At 40.1% G+C, this 28,000-nt stretch overlaps 1 protein-coding gene across 1 annotated transcript in view; it reads left to right on the forward strand.

The window, feature by feature from the left end:
• obscnb (obscurin, cytoskeletal calmodulin and titin-interacting RhoGEF b) overlaps positions 1 to 28,000 on the forward strand; it is a 696,366-nt gene that overhangs the window by 338,786 nt on the left and 329,580 nt on the right. Inside the window, exons 42-55 of the mRNA XM_080214757.1 lie at positions 318 to 584; positions 1,491 to 1,757; positions 2,653 to 2,919; positions 3,826 to 4,092; positions 4,999 to 5,265; positions 6,171 to 6,437; positions 7,344 to 7,610; positions 8,506 to 8,772; positions 9,679 to 9,945; positions 10,849 to 11,115; positions 13,204 to 13,470; positions 19,763 to 20,029; positions 25,104 to 25,370; positions 27,718 to 27,984. Of these exons, the coding sequence (XP_080070883.1) occupies positions 318 to 584; positions 1,491 to 1,757; positions 2,653 to 2,919; positions 3,826 to 4,092; positions 4,999 to 5,265; positions 6,171 to 6,437; positions 7,344 to 7,610; positions 8,506 to 8,772; positions 9,679 to 9,945; positions 10,849 to 11,115; positions 13,204 to 13,470; positions 19,763 to 20,029; positions 25,104 to 25,370; positions 27,718 to 27,984 (3,738 nt within the window). The remainder of the gene's footprint in view (positions 1 to 317; positions 585 to 1,490; positions 1,758 to 2,652; positions 2,920 to 3,825; positions 4,093 to 4,998; positions 5,266 to 6,170; positions 6,438 to 7,343; positions 7,611 to 8,505; positions 8,773 to 9,678; positions 9,946 to 10,848; positions 11,116 to 13,203; positions 13,471 to 19,762; positions 20,030 to 25,103; positions 25,371 to 27,717; positions 27,985 to 28,000) is intronic.

Raw genomic sequence — 28,000 nt, forward strand, 5'->3', positions numbered from 1 at the left:
GTATATCATTTTATAAAATTAGTGCAAACTATAATATTCTTCAATTTTGGCTGACAAATATTATGACACCAGAAAGTAGTAATTTGTGCATTAACAGCCAGGAGTTATCTGAGAACCGTTCTCATGATAACAACAACTCCAAACACAAGTATGGCTAAATATTGCTGTTGAGGAATTGTAGCAGAAGTCTGAAAGTCATTATCTTTCTCAGGGGTTGTTTTTCAACTGAGTTTATTTGTAATTTTTTGCTGTGCAGAAATAAAATGTGAATTTAAGTTGAAGTTCATCAGCATAAACCCAATTGCTATCTCTCTTAGCCCTTCCTGTGCTTTTCAAACAAGAGCTTCAGAACATAGAAGCTGAAGAGGACAGTACCGCCATTCTGCAGTGTGAGATTTCAAAACCGGGTGCCGCAGTGAAATGGGCGAAAGGTTCTGTGGTCCTTCATCCCAGTGAGAAGCATGAAATGAAGCAGGAAGGTTCCCTTGTGGAGTTACTTATTCATAGCCTAAAAGCCGAAGATGCTGGAAAATACACGTGCGACTCAGGGGATCAGCAGACAACAGCAATCCTAAAAGTAAAGGGTAGGCCAATAATCATTACTCCAAATGAATAGTTTATTGTCAGCCTACAAAATTCCATCCTGCATTATATCCTGATATTATGGTGAAATGGATTCCTTTTGTAAACTTTGGTGGGAATTCTCCGACTGTTCACACAAAAGGTCCCGTCGATGGCTCACCCTTGTAGTTTCCTCGGCAGCATGTGGTGTAGTCAATAGGGAAAATCTTTTGACAGCGGTTGAACCTGAAGGACCCGGTTCTGGCGAACGATATGCTGTATCTCACCGCAAAAGACAATTGGCTGGTGGCCAGAGAATTCCCCCCAAAATCTTTTGTGCTAAACACCTCGACATATTAAGGAAGTTAACACTTTTGAGGTGAAATCTGTAATATGTTTTATAGTTTATGTTCTATATTTTTGTGCATTAGAGTAACAATTGTGGGCAAAATGTCAGCATTTAAATTCACTCAAGTGTTTTGAAATATTTTGAAAATAATGCTGAGGAGACCGGAGCTACATCGAAATGGAATGCCTACTTATGATGCACTTCTTAGAGGCTAATTTAATAGTGGGTAGGAGATGAGGTGTTTTATTAGATAGTGTTGAGGTATATGATTTTATAACATTAGTGCAAACTCTAATATTCTTCAATTTTGGCTGTCAAATATTATGACACCAGAAAGTAGTAATTTGTGCGTTAACAGCCAGGAGTTATCTGAGAACCGTTCTCACGATAACAACAACTCCAAACACAAGTATGGCTAAATATTGCTGTTGAGGAATTTTAGTAGAAGTCTGAAAGTCATTAGCTTTCTCAGGGGTTGTTTTTTTCATCTGAGTTTATTTGTAATTTTTTGCTATGCAGAAATAAAATGTGAATTTAAGTTGAAGTTCATCAGCATGAACCCAATTGCTATCTCTCTTAGCCGTTCCTGTGCTTTTCAAACAAGAGCTTCAGAACAAAGAAGCTGAAGAGGACAGTACCGCCATTCTGCAGTGTGAGATTTCAAAACCGGGTGCCGCAGTGGAATGGAGGAAAGGATCTGTGGTTCTTCATCCCAGTGAGAAGCATGAAATGAAGCAGGAAGGTTCTCTTGTGGCGTTATTCATTCATAGCCTAAAAGCCGAAGATGCTGGAAAATACACGTGCGACTCAGGGGATCAGCAGACAACAGCAATCCTAAAAGTAAAGGGTAGGCCAATAATCATTACTCCAAATGAATAGTTTATTGTCAGCCTATAAAATTCCATCCTGCATTTTATCCTGATATTATGGTGAAATGGATTCCTTTTGTAAATTTTGGCTGGAATTCTCCGACTGTTCTTACAAAAGGTCCCGTCGATGGCTTACCCCCTTAGTTTCCTCAGTAGCATGTGGTGCAGTCAGTAGGAAAACCTTTGGACAGCGGCAGAACCTGAAGGACCCGGTTCTGGTGAACGACATGCTGTATCTCACCACAAGAAACATGCGGCTGGAGGCCAGACAATTCCCCCCAAAATCGTTTGTGCCAAACACCTCCACATATTAAGAAAGTTAACACTTTGTGGAGGTGGAATCTATAATATGTTTTGCAGTTTGCGTTCTATATTTGTATGCATTGGAGTGACAGTTGTTGGAAATATATCAGCATTTAAATTCACTAAAATACTTGTAGTATTTTAAATTAATGCTGAGGAGATCGGAATTACATCGAAATGGAGTGCCTACTTAATATGCACTTGTTAGAGGCAATGTAATGGTGGTAAGAGATGAGTTGTTCGTTAGGTACTGTTGAGGTGTATGATTTTATGACATTAGTGCAAACTATAATCTTCAATTGTTGGTGACAAATATTATGACACAAGAAAATAGTAATTTGTGTATTTACAGCCAGGATTTATCTGATCCAACCATCTCAGGATAACACTTAAGTACAAGTATAGCTAAGTATGGCTCTTGAGGAATGGGAGTGGAAGTCTGAAAGTCATTAGCTTTCTTAGGTGTTGTTTTTTTCAACTGAGTTTATTTGTAATTTTTTGCTATGCAGAAATAAAATGTGAATTTAAGTTGAAGTTCATCAGCATGAACCCAATTGCTATCTCTCTTAGCCGTTCCTGTGCTTTTCAAACAAGAGCTTCAGAACACAGAAGCTGAAGAGGACAGTACCGCCATTCTGCAGTGTGAAATTTCAAAACCGGGTGCCGCAGTGAAATGGGCGAAAGGATCTGTGGTTCTTCATCCCAGTGAGAAACATGAAATGAAGCAGGAAGGTTCCCTTGTGGAGTTACTTATTCATAGCCTAAAAGCCGAAGATGCTGGAAAATACACGTGCGACTCAGGGGATCAGCAGACAACAGCAATCCTAAAAGTAAAGGGTAGGCCAATAATCATTACTCCAAATGAATAGTTTATTGTCAGCCTATAAAATTCCATCCTGCATTTTATCCTGATATTATGGTGAAATGGATTCCTTTTGTAAATTTTGGCTGGAATTCTCCTGACTGTTCACACAAAAGGTCCTGTTGATGGCTCACCCTTGTAGTTTCCTCTGTAGCATGTGGTGCAGTTAGTAGGAAAACCTTTTTACTGTGGCAGAACCTGAAAGACACAGTTCTGGCAAACGACATGTTGCATCTCAGTGCAAGAAACACGCGGTTGGAGGCCAGAGAATTCCCCCCAAAATCGTTTGTGCCAAACACCTCGACATATTAAGAAAGTTAACAGCTTTTGGAGGTGAAATCTGTAATATGTTTGATAGTTTGCGTTCTATATTTGTATGCATTGGAGTGACAGTTGTTGGAAATATATCAGCATTTAAATTCACTAAAATATTTTGAACTATTTTGAAATTAATGCTGAGGAGATCGGAGTTACCTAGAAATGGAATGCCTACTTAATATGCACTTGTTAGAAGCTAATTTAATAGTGGGTAGGAGATGAGTTGTTTTATTAGATAGTGTTGAGGTATATGATTTTATAACATTAGTGCAAACTATAATATTCTTCAATTTTGGCTGACAAATATTATGACACCAGAAAGTAGTAATTTGTGCATTAACAGCCAGGAGTTATCTGAGAACCGTTCTCATGATAACAACAACTCCAAACACAAGTATGGCTAAATATTGCTGTTGAGGAATTGTAGCAGAAGTCTGAAAGTCATTATCTTTCTCAGGGGTTGTTTTTCAACTGAGTTTATTTGTAATTTTTTGCTATGCAGAAATAAAATGTGAATTTAAGTTGAAGTTCATCAGCATGAACCCAATTGCTATCTCTCTTAGCCCTTCCTGTGCTTTTCAAACAAGAGCTTCAGAACACAGAAGCTGAAGAGGACAGTACCGCCATTCTGCAGTGTGAGATTTCAAAACCGGGTGCCGCAGTGAAATGGGCGAAAGGATCTGTGGTTCTTCATCCCAGTGAGAAGCATGAAATGAAGCAGGAAGGTTCCCTTGTGGAGTTACTTATTCATAGCCTAAAAGCCGAAGATGCTGGAAAATACACGTGCGACTCAGGGGATCAGCAGACAACAGCAATCCTAAAAGTAAAGGGTAGGCCAATAATCATTACTCCAAATGAATAGTTTATTGTCAGCCTACAAAATTCCATCCTGCATTTTACCCTGATATTATGGTGAAATGGATTCCTTTTGTAAAGTTTGGTGGGAATTCTCCGACTGTTCACACAAAAGGTCCCGTCGATGGCTCACCCTTGTAGTTTCCTCGGCAGCATGTGGTGTAGTCAATAGGGAAAATCTTTTGACAGCGGTTGAACCTGAAGGACCCGGTTCTGGCGAACGATATGCTGTATCTCACCGCAAAAGACAATTGGCTGGAGGCCAGAGAATTCCCCCCAAAATCGTTTGTGCCAAACACCTCAACATATTAAGGAAGTTAACACTTTTGAGGTGAAATCTGAAATATGTTTTATAGTTTATGTTCTATATTTTTGTGCATTAGAGTGACAATTGTGGGTAATATGTCAGCATTTAAATTCACTAAAGTATTTTGAAATATTTTGAAAATAATGCTGTGGAGACCGGAGCCACATCGAAATGGAATGCCTACTTATGATGCACTTGTTAGAGGCTAATTTAATAGTGGGTAGGAGATGAGTTGTTTTGTTAGATAGTGTTGAGGTATGTGATTTTATAACATAAGTGCAAACTATAATATTCTTCAATTTTGGCTGTCAAATATTATGACACCAGAAAGTAGCAATTTGTGCGTTAACAGCCAGGAGTTATCTGAGAACCGTTCTCACGATAACAACAACTCCAAACACAAGTATGGCTAAATATTGCTGTTGAGGAATTTTAGTAGAAGTCTGAAAGTCATTAGCTTTCTCAGGGGTTGTTTTTTTCATCTGAGTTTATTTGTAATTTTTTGCTATGCAGAAATAAAATGTGAATTTAAGTTGAAGTTCATCAGCATGAACCCAATTGCTATCTCTCTTAGCCGTTCCTGTGCTTTTCAAACAAGAGCTTCAGAACACAGAAGCTGAAGAGGACAGTACCGCCATTCTGCAGTGTGAGATTTCAAAACCGGGTGCCGCAGTGGAATGGAGGAAAGGATCTGTGGTTCTTCATCCCAGTGAGAAGCATGAAATGAAGCAGGAAGGTTCCCTTGTGGCGTTATTCATTCACAGCCTAAAAGCCGAAGATGCTGGAAAATACACGTGCGACTCAGGGGATCAGCAGACAACAGCAATCCTAAAAGTAAAGGGTAGGCCAATAATCATTACTCCAAATGAATAGTTTATTGTCAGCCTACAAAATTCCATCCTGCATTTTATCCTGATATTATGGTGAAATGGATTCCTTTTGTAAACTTTGGTGGGAATTCTCCGACTGTTCACACAAAAGGTCCCGTCGATGGCTCACCCTTGTAGTTTCCTCGGCAGCATGTGGTGTAGTCAATAGGGAAAATCTTTTGACAGCGGTTGAACCTGAAGGACACGGTTCTGGCGAACGATATGCTGTATCTCACCGCAAAAGAGAATTGGCTGGAGGCCAGAGAATTCCCCCCAAATCTTTTGTGCCAAACACCTCGACATATTAAGGAAGTTAACACTGTTGAGGTGACATCTGTAATATGTTTTATAGTTTATGTTCTATATTTTTGTGCATTAGAGTGACAATTGTGGGTAATATGTCAGCATTTAAATTCACTAAAGTATTTTGAAATATTTTGAAAATAATGCTGAGGAGACCGGAGCTACATCGAAATGGAATGCCTACTTATGATGCACTTCTTTGAGGCTAATTTAATAGTGGGTAGGAGATGAGGTGTTTTATTAGATAGTGTTGAGGTATATGATTTTATAACATTAGTGCAAACTATAATATTCTTGAATTTTGGCTGACAAATATTATGACACCAGAAAGTAGCAATTTGTGCGTTAACAGCCAGGAGTTATCTGAGAACCGTTCTCACGATAACAACAACTCCAAACACAAGTATGGCTAAATATTGCTGTTGAGGAATTTTAGTAGAAGTCTGAAAGTCATTAGCTTTCTCAGGGGTTGTTTTTTTCATCTGAGTTTATTTGTAATTTTTTGCTATGCAGAAATAAAATGTGAATTTAAGTTGAAGTTCATCAGCATGAACCCAATTGCTATCTCTCTTAGCCGTTCCTGTGCTTTTCAAACAAGAGCTTCAGAACACAGAAGCTGAAGAGGACAGTACCGCCATTCTGCAGTGTGAGATTTCAAAACCGGGTGCCGCAGTGGAATGGAGGAAAGGATCTGTGGTTCTTCATCCCAGTGAGAAGCATGAAATGAAGCAGGAAGGTTCCCTTGTGGCGTTATTCATTCACAGCCTAAAAGCCGAAGATGCTGGAAAATACACGTGCGACTCAGGGGATCAGCAGACAACAGCAATCCTAAAAGTAAAGGGTAGGCCAATAATCATTACTCCAAATGAATAGCTTATTGTCAGCCTACAAAATTCCATCCTGCATTTTACCCTGATATTATGGTGAAATGGATTCCTTTTGTAAACTTTGGCGGGAATTCTCCAGCTGTTCACACAAAAGGTCCCGTCGATGGCTCACCCTTGTAGTTTCCTCGGCAGCATGTGGTGTAGTCAATGGGGAATATGTTTTGACAGCAGCAGAACCTGAAGGACCCGGTTCTGGCGAACGATATGCTGTATCTCACCGCAAAAGACAATCGGCTGGAGGCCAGAGAATTGCCCCCAAAATTTTTTGTGCCAAACACCGCGACGTATTAAGAAAGTTAACACCTTTGAGGTGAAATCTGTAATTTGTTTTATAGTTTATGTTCTATATTTTTGTGCATTAGAGTGACAATTGTGGGTAATATGTCAGCATTTAAATTCACTCAAGTATTTTGAAATATTTTGAAAATAATGCTGAGGAGACTGGAGCTACATCGAAATGGAATGCCTACTTATGATGCACTTGTTAGAGGCTAATTTAATAGTGGGTAGGAGATGAGTTGTTTTATTAGATAGTGTTGAGGTATATGATTTTATAACATTAGTGCAAACTCTAATATTCTTCAATTTTGGCTGACAAATATTATGACACCAGAAAGTAGTAATTTGTGCGTTAACAGCCAGGAGTTATCTGAGAACTGTTCTCACAATAACAACAACTCCAAACACAAGTATGGCTAAATATTGCTGTTGAGGAATTGTAGTAGAAGTCTGAAAGTCATTAGCTTTCTCAGGGGTTGTTTTTTTCATCTGAGTTTATTTGTAATTTTTTGCTATGCAGAAATAAAATGTGAATTTAAGTTGAAGTTCATCAGCATGAACCCAATTGCTATCTCTCTTAGCCGTTCCTGTGCTTTTCAAACAAGAGCTTCAGAACACAGAAGCTGAAGAGGACAGTACCGCCATTCTGCAGTGTGAAATTTCAAAACCGGGTGCCGCAGTGGAATGGAGGAAAGGATCTGTGGTTCTTCATCCCAGTGAGAAGCATGAAATGAAGCAGGAAGGTTCCCTTGTGGCGTTATTCATTCATAGCCTAAAAGCCGAAGATGCTGGAAAATACACGTGCGACTCAGGGGATCAGCAGACAACAGCAATCCTAAAAGTAAAGGGTAGGCCAATAATCATTACTCCAAATGAATAGTTTATTGTCAGCCTATAAAATTCCATCCTGCATTTTATCCTGATATTATGGTGAAATGGATTCCTTTTGTAAATTTTGGCTGGAATTCTCCGACTGTTCTTACAAAAGGTCCCGTCGATGGCTTACCCCCTTAGTTTCCTCAGTAGCATGTGGTGCAGTCAGTAGGAAAACCTTTGGACAGCGGCAGAACCTGAAGGACCCGGTTCTGGTGAACGACATGCTGTATCTCACCACAAGAAACATGCGGCTGGAGGCCAGAGAATTCCCCCCAAAATCGTTTGTGCCAAACACCTCCACATATTAAGAAAGTTAATACTTTGTGGAGGTGGAATCTATAATATGTTTTGCAGTTTGCGTTCTATATTTGTATGCATTGGAGTGACAGTTGTTGGAAATATATCAGCATTTAAGTTCACTAAAATACTTGTAGTATTTTAAATTAATGCTGAGGAGATCGGAATTACATCGAAATGGAGTGCCTACTTAATATGCACTTGTTAGAGGCAATTTAATGGTGGTAAGAGATGAGTTGTTCGTTAGGTACTGTTGAGGTGTATGATTTTATGACATTAGTTCAAACTATAATCTTCAATTGTTGGTGACAAATATTATGACACAAGAAAATAGTAATTTGTGTATTTACAGCCAGGATTTATCTGATCCAACCATCTCAGGATAACACTTAAGTACAAGTATAGCTAAGTATGGCTCTTGAGGAATGGGAGTGGAAGTCTGAAAGTCATTAGCTTTCTTAGGGGTTGTTTTTTTCAACTGAGTTTATTTGTAATTTTTTGCTATGCAGAAATAAAATGTGAATTTAAGTTGAAGTTCATCAGCATGAACCCAATTGCTATCTCTCTTAGCCGTTCCTGTGCTTTTCAAACAAGAGCTTCAGAACACAGAAGCTGAAGAGGACAGTACCGCCATTCTGCAGTGTGAAATTTCAAAACCGGGTGCCGCAGTGAAATGGGCGAAAGGATCTGTGGTTCTTCATCCCAGTGAGAAACATGAAATGAAGCAGGAAGGTTCCGTTGTGGAGTTACTTATTCATAGCCTAAAAGCCGAAGATGCTGGAAAATACACGTGCGACTCAGGGAATCAGCAGACAACAGCAATCCTAAAAGTAAAGGGTAGGCCAATAATCATTACTCCAAATGAATAGTTTATTGTCAGCCTATAAAATTCCATCCTGCATTTTATCCTGATATTATGGTGAAATGGATTCCTTTTGTAAATTTTGGCTGGAATTCTCCCGACTGTTCACACAAAAGGTCCTGTTGATGGCTCACCCTTGTAGTTTCCTCTGCAGCATGTGGTGCAGTTAGTAGGAAAACCTTTTTACTGTGGCAGAACCTGAAAGACACAGTTCTGGCAAACGACATGTTGCATCTCATTGCAAGAAACACGCGGTTGGAGGCCAGAGAATTCACCCCAAAATCGTTTGTGCCAAACACCTCGACATATTAAGAAAGTTAACAGCTTTTGGAGGTGAAATCTGTAATATGTTTGATAGTTTGCGTTCTATATTTGTATGCATTGGAGTGACAGTTGTTGGAAATATATCAGCATTTAAATTCACTAAAATATTTTGAACTATTTTGAAATTAATGCTGAGGAGATCGGAGTTACCTAGAAATGGAATGCCTACTTAATATGCACTTGTTAGAGGCTAATTTAATAGTGGGTAGGAGATGAGTTGTTTTATTAGATAGTGTTGAGGTATATGATTTTATAAAATTAGTGCAAACTATAATATTCTTCAATTTTGGCTGACAAATATTATGACACCAGAAAGTAGTAATTTGTGCATTAACAGCCAGGAGTTATCTGAGAACCGTTCTCATGATAACAACAACTCCAAACACAAGTATGGCTAAATATTGCTGTTGAGGAATTGTAGTAGAAGTCTGAAAGTCATTATCTTTCTCAGGGGTTGTTTTTCAACTGAGTTTATTTGTAATTTTTTGCTATGCAGAAATAAAATGTGAATTTAAGTTGAAGTTCATCAGCATGAACCCAATTGCTATCTCTCTTAGCCCTTCCTGTGCTTTTCAAACAAGAGCTTCAGAACATAGAAGCTGAGGAGGACAGTACTGCCATTCTGCAGTGTGAGATTTCAAAACCGGGTGCCGCAGTGAAATGGGCGAAAGGATCTGTGGTTCTTCATCCCAGTGAGAAGCATGAAATGAAGCAGGAAGGTTCCCTTGTGGAGTTACTTATTCATAGCCTAAAAGCCGAAGATGCTGGAAAATACATGTGCGACTCAGGGGATCAGCAGACAACAGCAATCCTAAAAGTAAAGGGTAGGCCAATAATCATTCCTCCAAATGAATAGTTAATTGTCAGCCTATAAAATTCCATCCTGCATTTTATCCTGATATTATGGTGAAATGGATTTCTTTTGTAAATTTTGGCTGGAATTCTCCGACTGTTCACACAAAAGGTCCTGTCGATGGCTCACCCTTGTAGTTTCCTCGGCAGCATGTGGTGTAGTCAGTAGGAAAACCTTTTCACAGTGGCAGAACCTGAAGGACCCAGTTCTGGCAAACGACATGTTGCATCTCATTGCAAGAAACACACAGCTGGAGGCCAGAGAATTCCCCCCAATATCGTTTGTGCCAAACACCTCGACATATTAAGAAAGTTAACACTTTTTGGAGGTGTAATCTGAAATATGTTTGATAGTTTGCGTTCTATATTTTTATGCATTGGAGTGACAGCTGTTGGAAATATATCAGCATTTAAATTCACTAAAATACTTTGAACTATTTTGAAATTAATGCTGAGGAGATCAGAGTTACCTAGAAGTAAGTAGGCACTACTTATTTCTACTTATGATGCACTTGTTAGAAACTAATTGAAAGTTAGGTCGGAGATGAGTTGTTTTGTTAGATAGTGTTGAGGTATGTGATTTTATGATATTAGTGCAAACTATAATATTGTTATTACATTATGACACCAGAAAGTAGTAATTTCTGTGTTAACGGCCAGGAGTTATCTGAAGCAACCATTCTCAAGGTAACAAAACTCCAAGTACAAGTATGGCTAAGTATGGCTCTTGAGGAATTAGAGTGAAAGTTTGATAGTCATTAGTCTTTTCAGGAGTTTTTTCGAACTGAGTTTATTTGAAATTTTGTTGATGTTCAGAAATAAAATGTAAATTTAGCTGACATTCATCAGCATGAACTCAATATTGTCTCTCTTAGCCCTTCCTGTGCTTTTCAAACAAGTGCTTCAGAATAAAGAAGTTGAAGAGGACAGTACTGCCATTCTGCAGTGTGAGATTTCAAAACCAGGTGCCCCAGTGGAGTGGAAGAAAGGACCTGTGGTGCTTCAACCCAGTGAGAAGTATGAAATGAAGCAAGCGGGTTTGTGTGTTGAGTTGCTTATTCACAGCCTAAAGGTTGAAGATGCTGGAAAATATACGTGCGACTCAGGGGATCAGCAGACAACTGCATCTTTACAAGTGAAGGGTAGGTCATTAGTCAGCGAATGAACTTCTCTAAATTTTCATCATTTGGGATGTCTTATTGAGCCACATATCACATCAGCTTTCTTTATTGTCCATAAATGTTGAACTGAACATGTTGTTTTCAAAATTCTGGATTGTGCTGTATGCTTTGGCAATAATTTATACCTTGTGGGATGTCAGAGCTATTAATTTTCCTCCTAAGACAGGAGAGAAATCTGTAGAATAGCTACTGTGTCCACCCAAAACCTCTGCCTGAAGACCATAATAATTAGACATTTGGTCTCATTTGAACATTACTGTCATCTATGGGTGTCAGTTGGCCCCTTTTCTGCAACTTTCTGGATTGTCAGATAACGGAAAATTGGCTGGGTTTTGTGCTAAGGTATATGTCATGCTACAGTTGAGTATCAAGTTTTGCTGCCTTTAGTAGAAGTACGGTGAGCATTATGAAGCGCATATTGATGAAAGACAATTGAAGATGACAGCTACACGGGGACATAAAGCCTTATAGCATTGCAGGGTGGGCAACAATTACCTTTCAAATCACGCAGCCCTTGCAATTATGCAGTACTTTTGCTCAGCTACAGAAGCTCATTCCCAGAATGGAAGGTTTACAAGTACAAGCCTTCAGTGCAGTATAGTATGTTTATCCATAGCAAAGAACAAGGCAAACGATGTTAAAGAATCAGTGTACCTTTAGCATAAGACCATCGGAAATGAACAGGAGGCTGAATAATTTATTCAGATATATTGTAATGAGGATTACCATGTGATTAACGAGCCTGGCGCTGAATCATCCGGGCTCGCAGGGAGAGGTTGTCTCTGGCAAAGGAAACATCTGCTTCCCATGAGTAAGGAACAATCGTGTTGGCCTCGCCGGTGAAACCTTGGGCCATTGAGACCCCCCAGGGTGGCTGAGAGCAAGGGAGTGTGCCAGCCTGACAGTGTCACCCTGGCACATTGGCACTGCTAGCTTGGCATCTGGGAAAAAGGAGAAGCCTTTGGTGTGGCACTTGGAGGGGGAGGGTGGCTCACTGCCACTCAAAATGTGATCGGGGAAGGTGGGCGCCGCTGAAGCAGGAAGGTTCCTTTGTGGATTACTTATTCATAGCCTTAAAGCTGAAGATGCTGGAACATACACATGCAACTCAAGGGATCAGCAGACATTAACAATCCTAAAAGTAAAGGGTAGGCCAATAATCATTACTCAAAATGAATAGTTTATTGTCAGCCTATAAAATTCCATCTTGCATTTTATCCATAATAAATCCATTAAATCCATGGTGATATGGATTACTTTTGCAAATTTTGGCTGGAATTTTCCAGCTGTTCATGTGAAAGTCCTGCTGAAGGCGCATCTTTGCTGCCAGTCCCTAGTGGTGTACAGTCAATGGGAAATCTTTTTACAGCTGCAGGACTAGATGAAATGCTGCCAACAAATGGTGTGTTGCATCTCACCTCAAGAAACATGTGGCGGGGAGGTGAGAAAATTTCCCCAAAATCCTTTTTGGACAAATAACCTGCACATATTAGGAAAACTAACCCTTTTTGGGAGGCAGAAACTGTAACATGTTTTGTAGTTTATGTTCTATATTTTTACCCATTAGAGTGACATTTGCTGGAAATATGTCAGCATTTAAATTCACAAAATTTATTTTGAACTGTTTTGAAACTTATGCTGAGCAGTCTGGAATTATAATGAAATGCGGTGTCCACTATGATGCACTTGTTAGAGGCCAATTTAATGGCGGATAGGAGATTAGTTGTTTTGTTAGATATTGTTGAGGTATATGATTTTATGATGTTAATGCAAACTATAACATTCTTCAATTCTAGCTAAAAAATATTATGACACAAGAAAGTAGCAATTTATATGTTTACAACTAAGAGTTATCTGATCCAGCTGTTCTTGTGATAACAACTCCAAACATTCCTCGTGAGGAATGGCAGTGGAACCTTTATAGTCAATAGCTTTCTCAAGTGCTGTTTGCTTTAACTGAGTTAATTTGAAATTTTGTTGCTGTCCTTAAGGAAAATGTGAATCTTAGCTGAAGTTCAACTTTGTGCATTCAATTACTGTCTCTTTTAGCCCTTCCGGTGCTTTTCAAACAAAAGCTTCAGAACAAAGAAGCTGAAGAGGACAGTACTGCCATTCTGCAGTGTGAGATTTCAAAACCGGATGCCGCAGTGGAATGGAGGAAAGGGTCTATGGTGCTTCATCCCAGTGAGAAGCATGAAATGAAGCAGGAAGGTTCCCTTGTGGAGTTACTTATTCATAGCCTAAAAGCCGAAGATGCTGGAAAATATACGTGCGACTCAGGGGATGAAAAAACAACTGCATCCTTAAAAGTGAAGGGTAGGCCAAAATCATATCATGAAATGAAACTTTTCTAAATTTTTATCACTTGGGATGTCTTATTGATTACAAATCACTTCAGCTGTCTTAATTGTCTCTAAAGGTTCAATTGAACATGTTGCTTTCAAAATTCTGAATTTTACTACACGTTCCGGCAATATTTGATACCTGGTTTGCACTCAGGGCACCACTATTAATTTTCCTCCTAAAACAGATAAGAAATCTACAAAGTGTGTGTTCTATCCATCCAAAGCCTCCGCTGAGAGGCCTGAATAATTTTGACTTTGTTTCATTTGAACATCACTATCAGCTGTTCGTGTTAATTGGCCCCCTTTCCAGCTGCTTTCTGGGTTGTTGGAATATGATGACTGGCTTTTGATGGAAAGCAAGAAAAGATGATTGCTATATTGAGACAAAAACCTTATAGCATTGCAGGGTGGGCAACCTTACCTCAAGCTACACAGCCCATGAATTTGTCAAGTATATCGTTTGCTTAGTCCCAAAGAATAAGAGATTGCTGAGCCTCTGGCGATGATCTTTGCATCATCAATGGAGACGGGCAAGGTTCCGGAGGATTGGAGGATTGCTGATGTTGTTCCTTTATTCAAGAAAGGGAATAGAGATAGCCCTGGAAATTATAGACCAGTCTAACCTCAGTGGTTGGTAAGTTGGTGTAGAAGATCCTGAGAGGCAGGATTCACAAACATTTGGAGACGTATAATATGATTAAGAGTAATCAGCATAGCTTTGTCAAAGGAAGATCATGCCTTATGAGCCTGATTGAATTTTTTGAGGATGTGACTAAACACATTGATGAAGGAAGAGCAGTAGGTGTAGCATATATAGACTTCAGCAAGGCATTTGATAAGATGCTCCATGCAAGGCTTATTGGGAACGTGAGGGGGCATGGGATCCAAGGGGACATTGTTTTGTGGATCCTGGCTTGCCCACAGAAGGCAAAGAGTGGTTATAGATGGGTCATATTCTGCATGGAGGTTGGTCACCAGTGGAGTGCCCCAGGGATCTGTTCTGGGACCCATACTCTTTGTGATTTTTATAAATGACCTGGATAAGGAAGTGGAGGGATGGATTGGTAAGTTCGCTGATGACACAAAGGTTGGAGGTGTTGTGGATAGTGTGGAGGGATGTCAGAAGTTGCAGCAAGACATTGATAGGATGCAAGACTGGGAGGAGAGGTGGCAGATAGAGTTCAACCCAGATAAGTGTGAAGTGGTTCATTTTGGCAGATCAAATAGGATGGCTGAATATAATATTAATGGTAGGACTCTTGGCAGTGTGGAAGATCAGAAGGATCTTGGGGTCGAAGTTCATAGGACGCTTAAAGCTGCTGCGCAGGTTGAAGCTGTGGTTAAGAAGGAGTCTGGTGTACTGGCCTTCATCAATCAAGGAATTGAGTTTAGAAGTCGAGAGATATTGTTGCAGCTATATAGGACCCTGGTCAAACCCCACTTGGAGTACTGTGCTCAGTTCTGGTCGCCTCATTACAGGAAGGATGTGGAAGCCATAGAAAGGGTGCAGAGGAGATTTACAAGGATGTTGCCTGGATTGGTGAGCATGCCTTATGAGGATAGGTTGAGTGAACTCGGCCTTTTCCCCTTGGAGAGACGAAGGATGAGGGGTGACCCGATAGAGGTATATAAGATGTTGGGAGGTATTGATTGAGTGGATAGTCAGAGGCTTTTTCCCAGGGCTGAAATGGTTGCCACAAGAGGACACAGGTTTAAGGTGCTGGGGAGTAGGTGCAGAGGAGATGTCAGGGGTAAGTTTTTCACTCAGTGGTGGGTGCGTGGAATGGGCTGCCAGCAACGGTGGTGGAGGCGGATTCAATAGGGTCTTTTAAGAGACTTTTTGATAAGTACATGGAACTTAGTAAGATAGAGGGTTGTAGGTAAACCTAGTAATCTCTAAGGTAGGGACATGTTCAGCACAACAATGTGGGCTGAAGGGCCTGTATTGTGCTCCAGTTTTTCTTTATTTCTATGTTTCTATGTTTCAAAGCGGATCCCCAGAATGGAAGGTTCATAAGTACAAGCCTTCAGTTCAGTATAGTATCAGAATCTTTAGCAGTCAGCAAGGCAGATGGTATAGATGAATCACTGCAACTTTAGCAGAATGCCACCCTTTGAAAATACACCTGGATTTTCCACTACTTCTGTACGAAATCTTGAAAGAGAGCTGAAGAGTGAAGGATGTAAATCGCATTCCAATCACTGAGGGTGGGATTTTCTGGCCAAGCTAGCCCCAAGCCTAGCTTGGCCAGAACTAGAGGGTGCGGGGGGGGGGCAGTTTAGATCAGAGTTGAGGAGGAACTTCTTCACTCAAAGGGTGGTGAATCTCTGGAATTCTCTGTCCGTTGAAGTGGTGGAGGCTACCTCGCTAAATATATTTAAGTCACGGTTAGATAGGTTTTTGACAGACAAGGGAACTAAGGGTTATGGGGAGAAAGTGGGAAAGTGGAACAGATCCACTTCAGATCAGCCATTATCTTATTGAATGGCGGGGCAGGCTCGAAGGGCTAGATAAAGAACAACCCAGCACGGGAAACAGGCCCTTCGGCCCAACGAGCCCGCGCCGCCGCATCACCCTACACCTATTCTACCCTGCATGTCTACGAATGGGACCCTACTCAGTCAGATTCAGGGAAGATGACCTACTCCTGCTCCTATTTCTTATGTTCTTATGTAAATCCCACCCGAGGTCAACAGACATTTTCATAGCCCACGTCCCACCTTCTACAATTCCCATGGCGAATGGGACGGGAAAATTCTGTCTCTGATAAATGACTTTATAAGGCATGGATGGTTTTTTGAATCAAAATGCTGCGTAGACCTGATAACCAGGTCATTAAAATGCCAAATAAAAATAAATATTCACATGGATGCTAGATTTCCTGCCTTTTAGCATCTCTGGACAGAGACCCAGAAAAACACCTGTCTTTTAACCCTCATACAACTACCTCCAGATCTACGCTAAATGGCAGAATCTCAGAGAATGAGGGCAGGATTTTACGGCCTCGCTGGAGCATGACTGAAAATTCCCTCCTGAGGTCAACGGACATTTCTGTTGTCTGCCCCTCACCTGCTCCAATTTCATGGTAGGTGGGACGGTAGAATTTTGGCGAGAGACTTGTTTCCTGGCAGATTCCTGTTCTCAACTCCAGAGAGAGAAATAAAGGCACTGCTCTCTTAACGACTCCATTGACCAGAGACTGAATTGGACTTGCTATGTAAATACTGTGGCTGCAAGACCAGGTCAGAGGCTGGGAATTCTGCAGGAAGTTACTGACACCCTGACTCCCCAAACAAGGTACAAGTTAGTATTACGATGGAATACTCTTCCCTTGCCTGGATGACTTCAACAGCACTCAAAAAGATTGACACCATCCAGGACTAAGCAACCTGCTTGTTTGGCACCCCATTTATCACTTTAAACATTCACACCTTCCACCACCAACGCAAAATGGCAGCAGCATATACCATCTCATGATGTACTCCTTCGACAGCACTTTCCAAACCTGCAACTTCCACCATCTAGCTGAACAAGGGCTACAGATGCATGGGATGCCACCAACTGCAAGTTCTCCTCCTAGTCACATACTATCCTAACTTCACACTATATCACCATGCCTCCATTGTCACTGCGTCAGTCTTGGAATTTCCTTCCTTACAGTTCTTTGGGTGTTCCTACAACATTCAAGTGGCACAGTGTTTAGGACAGTTGTCTCACAGCGTTAGGGATCTGGGTTTAATTTTGGTTTCAAGTCAATGTGTGGAGTTTGCATATTCTCCTGTGTCAGCGTGTGTTTCCTCCAGGAGTTCTGGTTTCCTCCCACAGTCCAAAGCTGTGTGGATTAGATTGATTGGCCAAACTAAATTGCCCCTTAGTGTCAATGGGACTAGAAAGGTAAATACATTGCGTTACGAGATTAGGGCCTGGGTGTACCTTATGTTGACGCAGGCTCAGTAGGCTGAACGGTCTCCTTCTGCACTGTTTTGTTTCTGTGATTCTATCAGGACTGCAGAAGGTAGTTCAAGAAGGTGGCACACCACCAGTTTCTCAAGGGCAATTAAGGATCGATAATAAATGCTGGCTTAGCTTGCAACTCCCACACCCCCTGAATTAATATTTAAAAAATGAACTCACTACCCAAGTTACCTGCTCACAGTTCTTGATGTGCTGATTTGCCTCATCCCAATTCCTAATGTATTTACATTTTATCCTGCTATCCTATCCTGTAAAGGTTTGGATGTCTATTTAGGTGAAGTGAAAAGAAGTGAAGTGAAATGGTAGCATTTGTACAGCTTTCCCTGGATTTGAATTTAGCTACAATGGGTGGATTTTATGGCCTCACTCATTCCGAAATTGAAAAGTCCTGCCTGAGGTCAATGTACCTTCCCATTATCCGCCCCTCGCTCATCCTAATTCCTGTGGTGGACAAGGCAGTAAAATACTGGCCAATGAGCCAAGATTTGAAGTCACTGGATACCCATCATGACATGAGGAAAACACTTTTTTACACTTTGCAAGTGGTTAGGAACTGAAATTTACTACCTGAGACTGTGTTAGAGGCAGTGCTTTCAGAATGGAATGGATTAGCATCTGAAGAAAATCTTGCAGGGTTAGGAAGAAAGGATGGGGAGTGCCATGAGCTGAGGTGCTCTTGCAGAGACAAGCCAGGAACACAACAAGCCAGATGGCCACCTGCACTATAACTATTCACTAATTCTATGGTAGGATTTTATGAATCCGAAATCCTCCCTTCTGTGCCATCCAGCCAACCCAAGATTGAGAATCCTCATCTTCCTTTCCCTACCTTGTTCAGTGGGAATGACAGTGGGAATAACCTAGAGATCACTATCCTGGGAGTCCTGCTTCTGAATGTTGAATTTGACTTCTTTAATTTCCTTTGTAGAACCTTAAACATAGTCATAGCTGGGATATTGATTCCCATTTGATCTATGAGGCTGTTTGACCTCATATTACAGAATCTTTTGCATTCACTCTGTTATGTCCCAAACAGTGGAACTTGGGAAGCAGCAACATTTTTGGGATTCTGGATTGCATCTACAAAGAAACTATTTATCCTTCTGATTATAAAATCACCCACAATTATCACTTGTCTTATTTTTCTACCAATGCTGTTTACCCCATGAGTTGCTTATGGTTCCCCTCCTTGGTGTGTCATTTATTTGTCTACATCTCTGGTACTTATGCAGGTGAACATTAGACCAATCCAACTTCATAGATTATACTTTTTAATCTTATCTGTTGCCTTCTATCCTATTTACAAATGGTGATCCAGTGTTCTTTACTACCTTCTCTGTTCCTACCAATTCTAGGACTGACAGTCTCAGGAAGATTTATCCATTAATCTCAGATGTGGTAGAGTACATTCAGCTGACAGTCAAATTGTGAACCATTTTACTTGAAGAGTGCAGCATTCATACATTTGCTGATCCTACATGGTTTAGCCTAAGCATGATCACATTATGATCTAGACCCTGATCCTGTCATTACTTATTTATATATATAACCTAAAAACTTAAATTCCCACCTACTTTTATATCACCAGCAAATTTGAAAATATTACATTTGGTCCCAAATACAAATCATTTATAAAGCTTATGAACAACTATGGCCCAAACACTGATCCTTGCACCACCCCACCAATAGCAGCTTTCATCCTGACAATGAACTGTTTATTCCTACTCTATGTTTTCTGTCAACTAATTTTCAATTCAGAGCAGTATATTGTCCCCAGTCCCATGTGCTCTAATTTTATTCAGCACTCTCTTATGCAGTGTAAGTGGCTCTTCCCTTTACTGTTGGTAATCTTATGATCTGTCTTGATGAATGCAAGACAAACATCTTAGACAGCAAGTCTCTTTTTTCAGGAATACTCAAGTTCTGTACTGTCAACTTTCTTTTTAAGTTGTTAATTGAATTATTTCTATTTATTTACTTTAATTTATTTTAATTTATATCTTGAGAATGTCTCTCTGTCCAACTCTGTGAAGTTATTAGAAAGTTAAATTTGTTATATAAAACAAGATGTACTTAAACAAACTAGGTACTTAAATCATTAGATTGTCCTAACTGCCATTTCTCCTTATTTGCAAGTTTTTGTGTTTTTATTGAGTGGCAGTGTATGAAAAAATAATTTGGAAACCTATTTTCAGCTGGTTAGATCAGAATTGTGTGAAAACTGAGAGACAAGATTTGGATGTTGACTAATCAGTGTCATTACAAATGAAATTTAATGTGTCCATAGCACTGCCTGTGTTTTTCAAGCAAGAACTTCAGAATGAGGAAGCTGAAGAGGGTGGCACTGCCACTTTACGCTGTGAGATTACGAAATCTGATGCCCCTGTAAAATGGAGGAAGGGATCGCTGGTACTTTTTCCATGTGACAAGTATGAAATGAAACAAGAAGGTTCCATTTGTGATTTGCTCATTCACAGCCTAAAACCTGAAGATGGTGGAGACTATACATGTTATTCTGGAGATCAACAAACTACTGCATCTTTAAGAGTGAAGGGTAGGATAAAAGCATATTACTCATTTTTCATCATAACTAAAGCCTATCATGCTTAATTTTTTTATCCTCCTCTAAATAACAGCATGCCACTCACTTAGTATTGTATACACTTTTACTGAATTGTTGAATTAAATTATTCCCTTCCACCTATTTTATTTGTGGCTCACTGTGAAAATAAATTACTTTCTACTTGGAACTCATTAAAAATTTTCAATCTAAAAATAATTTTGTCAGTCTAGGATTAATGCTAGTGAATTATGTTAAAATGTTGTCCTGGCAACAGTCTAAGGTTAAACTAGTGTGTCACATTTGGCACTGAGATGATCTTCCAATCTCATCTTCGCACCATCACTAAAATTGATTATTTCCAACTCTGTATTTTGCGCCCCCCCCCCTTCAGCTCATTAGCCACTGAAACCCACGTTCATGCCTTTATTGCTGCTAGATTTTACTATTCCAATTAATTCCTAGCTGATCTCCTACTTTCTATCTTCTGTAAAATTGAGGACGTCCAAAATTGTGCTGCCTGCACTTTAACTTGTACAAAAGGATTTGGGCGCCGCACCTGCGCAAGGATATTTTGGCCTTGGAGGGAGTGCAGAGGAGGTTTACTAGGCTGATACCGGAGTTGAGGGGGTTGAGCTATGAGGAGAGGCTGAATAAACTAGGCTTGTACTCGTTAGAGTTTAGAAGAATGAGGGGAGATCTCATTGAGACGTATAAGATGATGAATGGGATGGATAGGATAGAGGTGGAAAGACTCTTCCCGCTCAAAAAAGACAGTAGGACTAGGGGGCACAGCCTCAAGATAAAGGGGGGGCGGTTCAGAACGGAGTTGAGGAGGAACTTCTTCACTCAAAGGGTGGTGAATCTCTGGAATTCTCTGCCCGTTGAAGTGGTGGAGGCTGCCTCGCTAAATATTTTTAAGAAGCGGGTTGATGGGTTTTTGATAAGAGAGGGGATTAAGGGTTATGGGGAGAGGGCGGGAAAGTGGAACTGAGCCACGACAGATCAGCCATGATCTTATTGAATGGCGGGGCAGGCTCGAAGGGCCAGATGGCCTACTCCTGCTCCTATTTCTTATGTTCTTATGTTTCTTATGTTCTTATGTTCACTTTACATCCCTGTGCTTGATGACATACATCGTCTCCTGGTTAAGCAATGTCTTGATTTTAAAATTCTCATCTTTGTTTTCATATCTTTCTCTATCTTTGTATTTTCCTCCAGCCCCACATCCCTCTGAGATAGCTTCAGTCCTCTAATTCTGATCTCTTGAGCATCCCCAATTTTAATCAGTCCAGCATTAGTGGCCACACTTTCAGTTGCTTAGACCATAAGCTATGAAATACCTATCCTACACCTCGCTGCCTGTCTAATTAATTTTCCTTCGACATGCTCCTTATATGTAGTTCTTTGATCAGGCTTTTCTTATATTTCCTTATGTGGCTCGGTTTCATTTATTATGTGATAATGCTATGAGGAAGCACCTTGGGACTAGTGGTGTGCCTCATGGATCAGTGTTGGGACTGCAATCATTTACAATTTATACAAATGATTTGGCATTGAGGACCAAGTGTAGTGAGCCACAGTTCATAGAATACATGAAGATGAGTGGTAGGAGGAAAGTGTGCAGAGGACACTGAACATTTGCAAAGGATAACAGCAAAATGGACTATTATTTAAATGGTAAAAAATGACAGTATGCTGTGTGCAGAAGGAGCTGGATGTCCTTGTGCATGAATCACAAAAAGTTAGTTTGCAGGTGCAGCAGGTAATTATGAAAGCAAATGGAATTTTGTCTTTCGTTGCTAGAAGGATGGAATTTAAAAACAGTGAGATTATGTTGCAGGTGTATAAGGTGTTAGTGAGACCATACCTGGAATACTGTGTACAGTTTTGGTGTCCTTACTTGAAAAAGGATATACTGGCACTAGAGTTGAGAGGTTTGTCTTTTGAGGAGACACTGTGTAGACTGGGACTGTACTCATTGGAATTTAGAAGAATGTGAGGGGATCGTTTGAGAACATAAAAGATTATGAAGGGAATAGATAAGATAAAAGCAGGGAAGTTGTTCCTACTGGTGGGTGAAACCAGAACTAGGGGGCATACCCTCAAAATAAGGGGGAGCAAATTTAGAACTGAGTTGAGGAGGGACTTCTTCACCCAAAAGGTTTTGAATCTGTGGAATTCCCTGCCCAGTGCAGCTGTTGAGGCTACCTTGTTGAATGTTTTTACGGCAAAGATAGACATTTTTAATCAGTAAAGGAATTATGGGTTGTGGTGTGCGGGCGGGTTGGAGAAGCTGAGATCTACGAAAAGATCAGCCGTGATCTCATTGAATGGAGGAGCACGCTTTAGGGGTCAGATGGCCTTCGCCTGCTCCTAGTTCTTATGTTCTTATGTATTGTATTACTTTAAAGGTGCTACCTAAATGAAGGTTGTTGTTTGTTTGAACTCTGGTGTTTACAATTTAAAAAAAATGAATTTATAGGATGTTGGTGTTACTGGCTATGCCAGCATTTATTGACCATCTCTAGTTGCCCTTGAGAAGGTGGCCCCTGTGGTGTAGGTACAGCAACTGTGCTGTTAGGGAGGGAGTTCCAGGACTTTGACCCTCTGACAGTGAAAGAATGACAATATATGTCCAAGTCAGAATCATGAGTTGCTCCAGGTCGTGGTGTTCCTATGCATCTGCTGTCCTTGGCCCTGAGGACCCTTGGTGTGTTCCTGCAGTGCAGCTTATTGATAGTACACACCACTGCTTGTGTTCATAGGTGGTAAAGTGAATACTTTTTTGTTGAAGAGGTGCCAATCAAGGACTGCTTTGTTCTGGATGATGTTGAGCTTCTTGAATGTCTTTGGAACTGCACTCATCCAAGCAAATGGAGAGTAATCTGATTTGTGCCTTGTTGATGGTGGATAGGCTTTGAAGATGCAAGAAGTGAGTTGCATCCCACAGGCCTCCTAGCCTCTCACCACAGTATTTATATGGCTGGTCCAGTTCAGTTTCTGGTTAATGGTAATCCCTCCAGAATGTTGATAGTGGGAAATTCAGCGATGGCAATGTCATTGAATGTCAATGGTCATCTAACCTCCTATTTCTTAATGTGGCTTGGTGCCACATTTTGTTGATAATTCACCTAGGATGCACCTTGGGATGCACCTTGATTACATTAATCATGCTATCTAAATAAAGATTGTTATTTGAACTTTTTCTAATTTTTTTAATACAAATTGCATAGAATGCTGTTCCATTTGGATTACAATACTTGTGTTACTTAACACTCTGCCACTTTGATTGATAAAACATTTGGAGACAATTTTTAAATAGTGCACAAAACTCATGTAAAGTCAGTGAAGTGCCATTACTACTCAGCCATTTGTGCTGCCTTGAAGTTCAAGCCAATATTTAGCTTGAGCTTCATTGAATTGCCACCATTAACAAAGTGTACAAATGGTCCTGTGCAAAGTTTCATGTGGGCCATGAAAGTTATTTCAAAGGACCAGGAGAAATAATCGTTCTTCTCCTAGTTCTTCTAGACCTGCAAAAAGTGAAATGCTTCATGGAGCTTTATCTAAGCACCCAAAGATGGACCACAAGTCAGCGCCTGCTACAAATGGCTAGAGCAGACATAGAACACGCTGTATCGATTTGTATATAGAAGGAGGAGAATTATAAATGAACAGCACTTGAAGAAGAGAAAGGAAGAGAAAGCTGAAAGAATAGATAAGTCAGACAAGCAGAAAAGTGGAGAATAAAATAGCCACACTAAGGTGACATGGCGCATAAGAGAGTATCCTCTGATTTAAAAGAACAGCAACAACAACAACTTGCATTTGTCTAAAAGACCTTAACTTAGACAAATGTACTATGAGTATGAATATTGTCATTCTATCCATTACCTGTATTGTTGAGAATAGAAACATGCTGTCAAAGCTCTTCATCTTGGATTCACTGGGACAGATGCAACAGTGCCAAATTTTAAAGAGAACTGCAAGTGTTATTGTATGAGAAAGGAGGTGCTAATTGGTTGGCAAGTTGGCTGTGATTGATCAAGACATTGCCATGGTGAATGCACTTGGAAGCTATTGTTCCCATGCTTCTGTTTTCAAAAAAATGCAATGTCTGACATATTCCTTTTGCTTACATAAAATTAGATGTGATTCTGTGATTGGGCAACTAAAAAATTCCGAGTGTGCTAAGAATTACACTAACAACCAATTTAAGATATCATTTGGGCTCGCAATGTAACTCACTTGTACTCACTAGAAACCACATGTATTTGTTTGCAGGGACCTGTCCTCTGCAGGCAAATTTTAATTGCTGTAGAAATGAAACCGTGTGCTTTTTAAGTTTTTTTATGGCCTCATTAATCTGTGTTACTACTTTTAATGAAGTGTGTATTTGTAGTCCCAGCTCCTTCTGTTCCTCAACTCACTTAAACACTTCTTTTCTGAGGAGAATGTGGCGTCTTTATTCTTCCCCAAAATTGTACCACTTTATATTTATCTATGTTAAATTTCATTTGCCAATTACATGCTCATTTCTCCCTGTATTTTCCTGCGGTTCTCCTCTGTATCAAATATACTTCCCATTTGGTGTATTAAGTTGGCGGATTAAATTTACTTTTCTGAATTCAAGGACATACCCTATTTTTATCAAATATGATGATACCACTATGGCTGAAATTTTCCGATTGTTTCTGCCAGTGGGATCTTCCAGCCTCACCGACAGTGAGCCACTGCTGCGGCTTCCCCAGTGGTGGATGGAAGGTGCAAACAACGGGAAAACCCGTAGTCAGCCAATGGTAGGCTGCCTCCACTCCTGGAAAACACACCACATTAGCGTGGAAACTCTACCCCTGTGTGTGATTAGAATGAGTGTAATTAAAATGACACATGTTTAGTTTATCATTAACAAGGATTTTGCACAGCCAATATTAATAATGTAATAAGTTTTCAACAGACTAGCTTTTTCTAGGGAAAACAGATTCCATTTGATTACTGAGAATTTAAACAATCATAGTTTGACTAAACTGTGTTATCAGGAATTAATTTGTTATCTTCCTATTAGCGCTGCCTGTACTTTTCAAAGAAAGACTTAAGGATGTTGAAGCTGAAGAGGATGGCACTGCTGTTCTACACTGTGAAGTTACTAAACTTAATGCCTCAGTGGAATGGAGGAAGGGATCAATTGTACTTCACCCCAGCGACAAGTACAAACTGAAGCAAGAAGGTTCAAGCATTAAGCTGCTCATTCACAAACTGAAGCTTGAAGATGCTGATGAATATACCTGTGATTCTGGTGATCAACAGACTACTGCATCATTGAAAGTAAAGGGTATGGAAAGAAAAATTAATTCATTGTTGATTTTCATCTTGGAGTTAGTTGATCATCATTTTCATCTCCTGATAACATTCACAGTTTCCTTTGTTCTGTGTATATGAAGAATATATCTGTTTTGTTCAAAGTACTATGTGCGAATGTGTGCCTGTGTGATATTGTCATAGAGTCCTTTCAACGAATCACTTTGTCAAACCTGATACCACTGAACTTTCACTCAATTGCTTAATAGTAACTTGTCAGACACATCATGTTAGCAGATCACATGTCTCTGGCAACAAGTTTCCAGAGTAGAAGGATATGTGCCACTGTGACTTTCTGTTCTTATATCTTCACTTCCATTTCAACACAGCTCAGCATGTTTAACCTCTCACCTGAAGTACCCCTCAGGACTGCAGTGATGGGCCAACCCAAATTATATACTGTGATGGTTCAGGTCAGAAACTCAAAAGGAGCCCATCTGGATCATAGGTTTTACATCTTGAATTTGGTTAAGAAAAGCATGATAGGTTTCACTCCAGGTATGATTCAAATGACCACCAGGGAGCTTTTATCAAACAAGGTTTATTTAAGAATATGGTGAACATGTATAGTTGGAAAATTAGCAAGAACTTTTATCAATTACAAACAAGAAACAAACATGATAGAGAATAACCCTTAAAACATATCTAATGTGTTTCAGTCAAACCAATCTCATAGACAAAAAAAGCCCCTTTTCAAAGGTTTAACGCAGCAAAGACTAATGCTCACGTGATATTGGACTTGAGACCTTTGGGTCAAGTCTGTAGTTCTCTGGACAAACTCAGAACAATTAAAATCAGACCAGCTTCCCAAAACACCAGAGACTCTAGGGAAGTCACCACAGCCAATTTCCCCCTTCAGAAAGGCAAGCTTTTGCTGTCAGCTAACTAGCAGAATTTCCAAAACCAGGGAGAGAGACTTCTTTTTAGCTTGATGCCCCTTCTAAAACTAAGGGTCAAACCTGCAGCTCCAAACTGAAAAAAAAATTTCCTATCACCTGACCTGTCAACTGGTTTTTCTTCTGACATTACAGCCATAACCACCCCAGTAGAAATAAACAAACCCCCATTTAAGCAGCAATATAAAGAGTCTCATAGACAGCTCAGCAACAATGAGAAAAGCAAACTGAAAAAGTTTGCCTGACTCTGTGGCCAAATCCCCCTCCAACTCGATTTTCAAATTTGCAGGTGACACCACTGTAGCGCGTCTGATCTCAAACAATGATGAGACAGAGCACAGGAAAGAGGTAGGGAATCTGATGAACTGGTCAATGACAATAATCTTTCCCTTAATGTCAACAAAGCAAAGGAGGTAGTCATCGACTTCAGGAAGTGTAGTGGAGGACACGCCCCTGCCTACATTAATAGGGGTGAAGTAGAAATGGTTGAAAGCTTCACGTTTTTAGGTGTCCAGATCACCAATAATGTGTCCCGGTCCTCCCATGCCAACACTATAGTTGAGAAAGCCCACCAATGCCTCTACTTTCTCAGAAGACTAAGGAAATTTGGTATGTCCACTATGACTCTTACCAACTTTTACAGATGCACCATGGAAAGCATTCTCCTGGTTATATCACAGCTTGGCATGGCTCCTACTCTACCCATGACCGCAAAAAACTACAAAAGGTCATGAACAAAGCCCAGTCCAACACTCAAACAAGCCTCCCAACTACTGACATTGTCTACACTTCCCGCTGCCTCAGCAAAGCAGCCTGCAAAATTAAGGACTCCACACACCCTGGATATACTTTCTTCCAGCTTTTTCTGTTAGGAAAAAGATAGAAAAGTCTGAGATCATGTACCAACTGCCATCAGATGTTGAATGGAGCTACTTCGCATTAAGTTGATCTTTCTCTATACCCTAGCTACCACTGTAACATTACATTCTGCACTCTCTCCTTTCCCTCTCTGTGATCGTATGCTTTGTATAGCGTGCAAGAAACAATACTTTTCACTATATACCAATACTTGTGACAATAATCAATCAAATCAAAATCAAAAATGCAGAGTTCATGATTTTTAAAAAAGCACTTCTTAAAGATACACTAAAATTACAATAACCAATTCCTGGAATGGGCCTTGAACTTGTAACTTTCAGTCAGAGGCAAAACCTAATCAATGTTATATGTTTTTTCACTTCATCTCTGTACCATAAACATATAAGTGTGGCATTGTTGAAAGTATAACAAGGTTGATAGTACTGTTGTACACAATCTCACATGGTTGTTGCATTTGAATAGAAATTTGCTTGTGTGTGGTCATTTACGCATCACAATTTTCCTTTACTAAATGATGCATTCACAAATTGAATTACTATTCCTTAGCTTTGCCTGTGCATTTCAAACAAGAGCTTCAGAACATAGAAGCTGAAGAGAACAGTTGTGTCATTTTGTCCTGCGAGGTTACTAAACCAGATGTTCCAGTGGTATGGAGAAAGGGATCTATAGTACTTTACTCAAGTGACAAGTATGAGATGATAAACAAAGATTGCTCCATTAAACTGCTTATTCGCAACGTAACACCAGAAGATGAAGGGGAATATACCTGCGATTCTGGAGATCAGAAGACCACTGCCTCTTTGAAAGTGAAGGGTAGGACATCTATCCT

Source organism: Carcharhinus amblyrhynchos, chromosome 2, assembly GCF_965287045.1.
Source record: "Carcharhinus amblyrhynchos chromosome 2, sCarAmb.v2.hapA, whole genome shotgun sequence".
Classification (NCBI taxonomy): domain Eukaryota; kingdom Metazoa; phylum Chordata; class Chondrichthyes; order Carcharhiniformes; family Carcharhinidae; genus Carcharhinus; species Carcharhinus amblyrhynchos.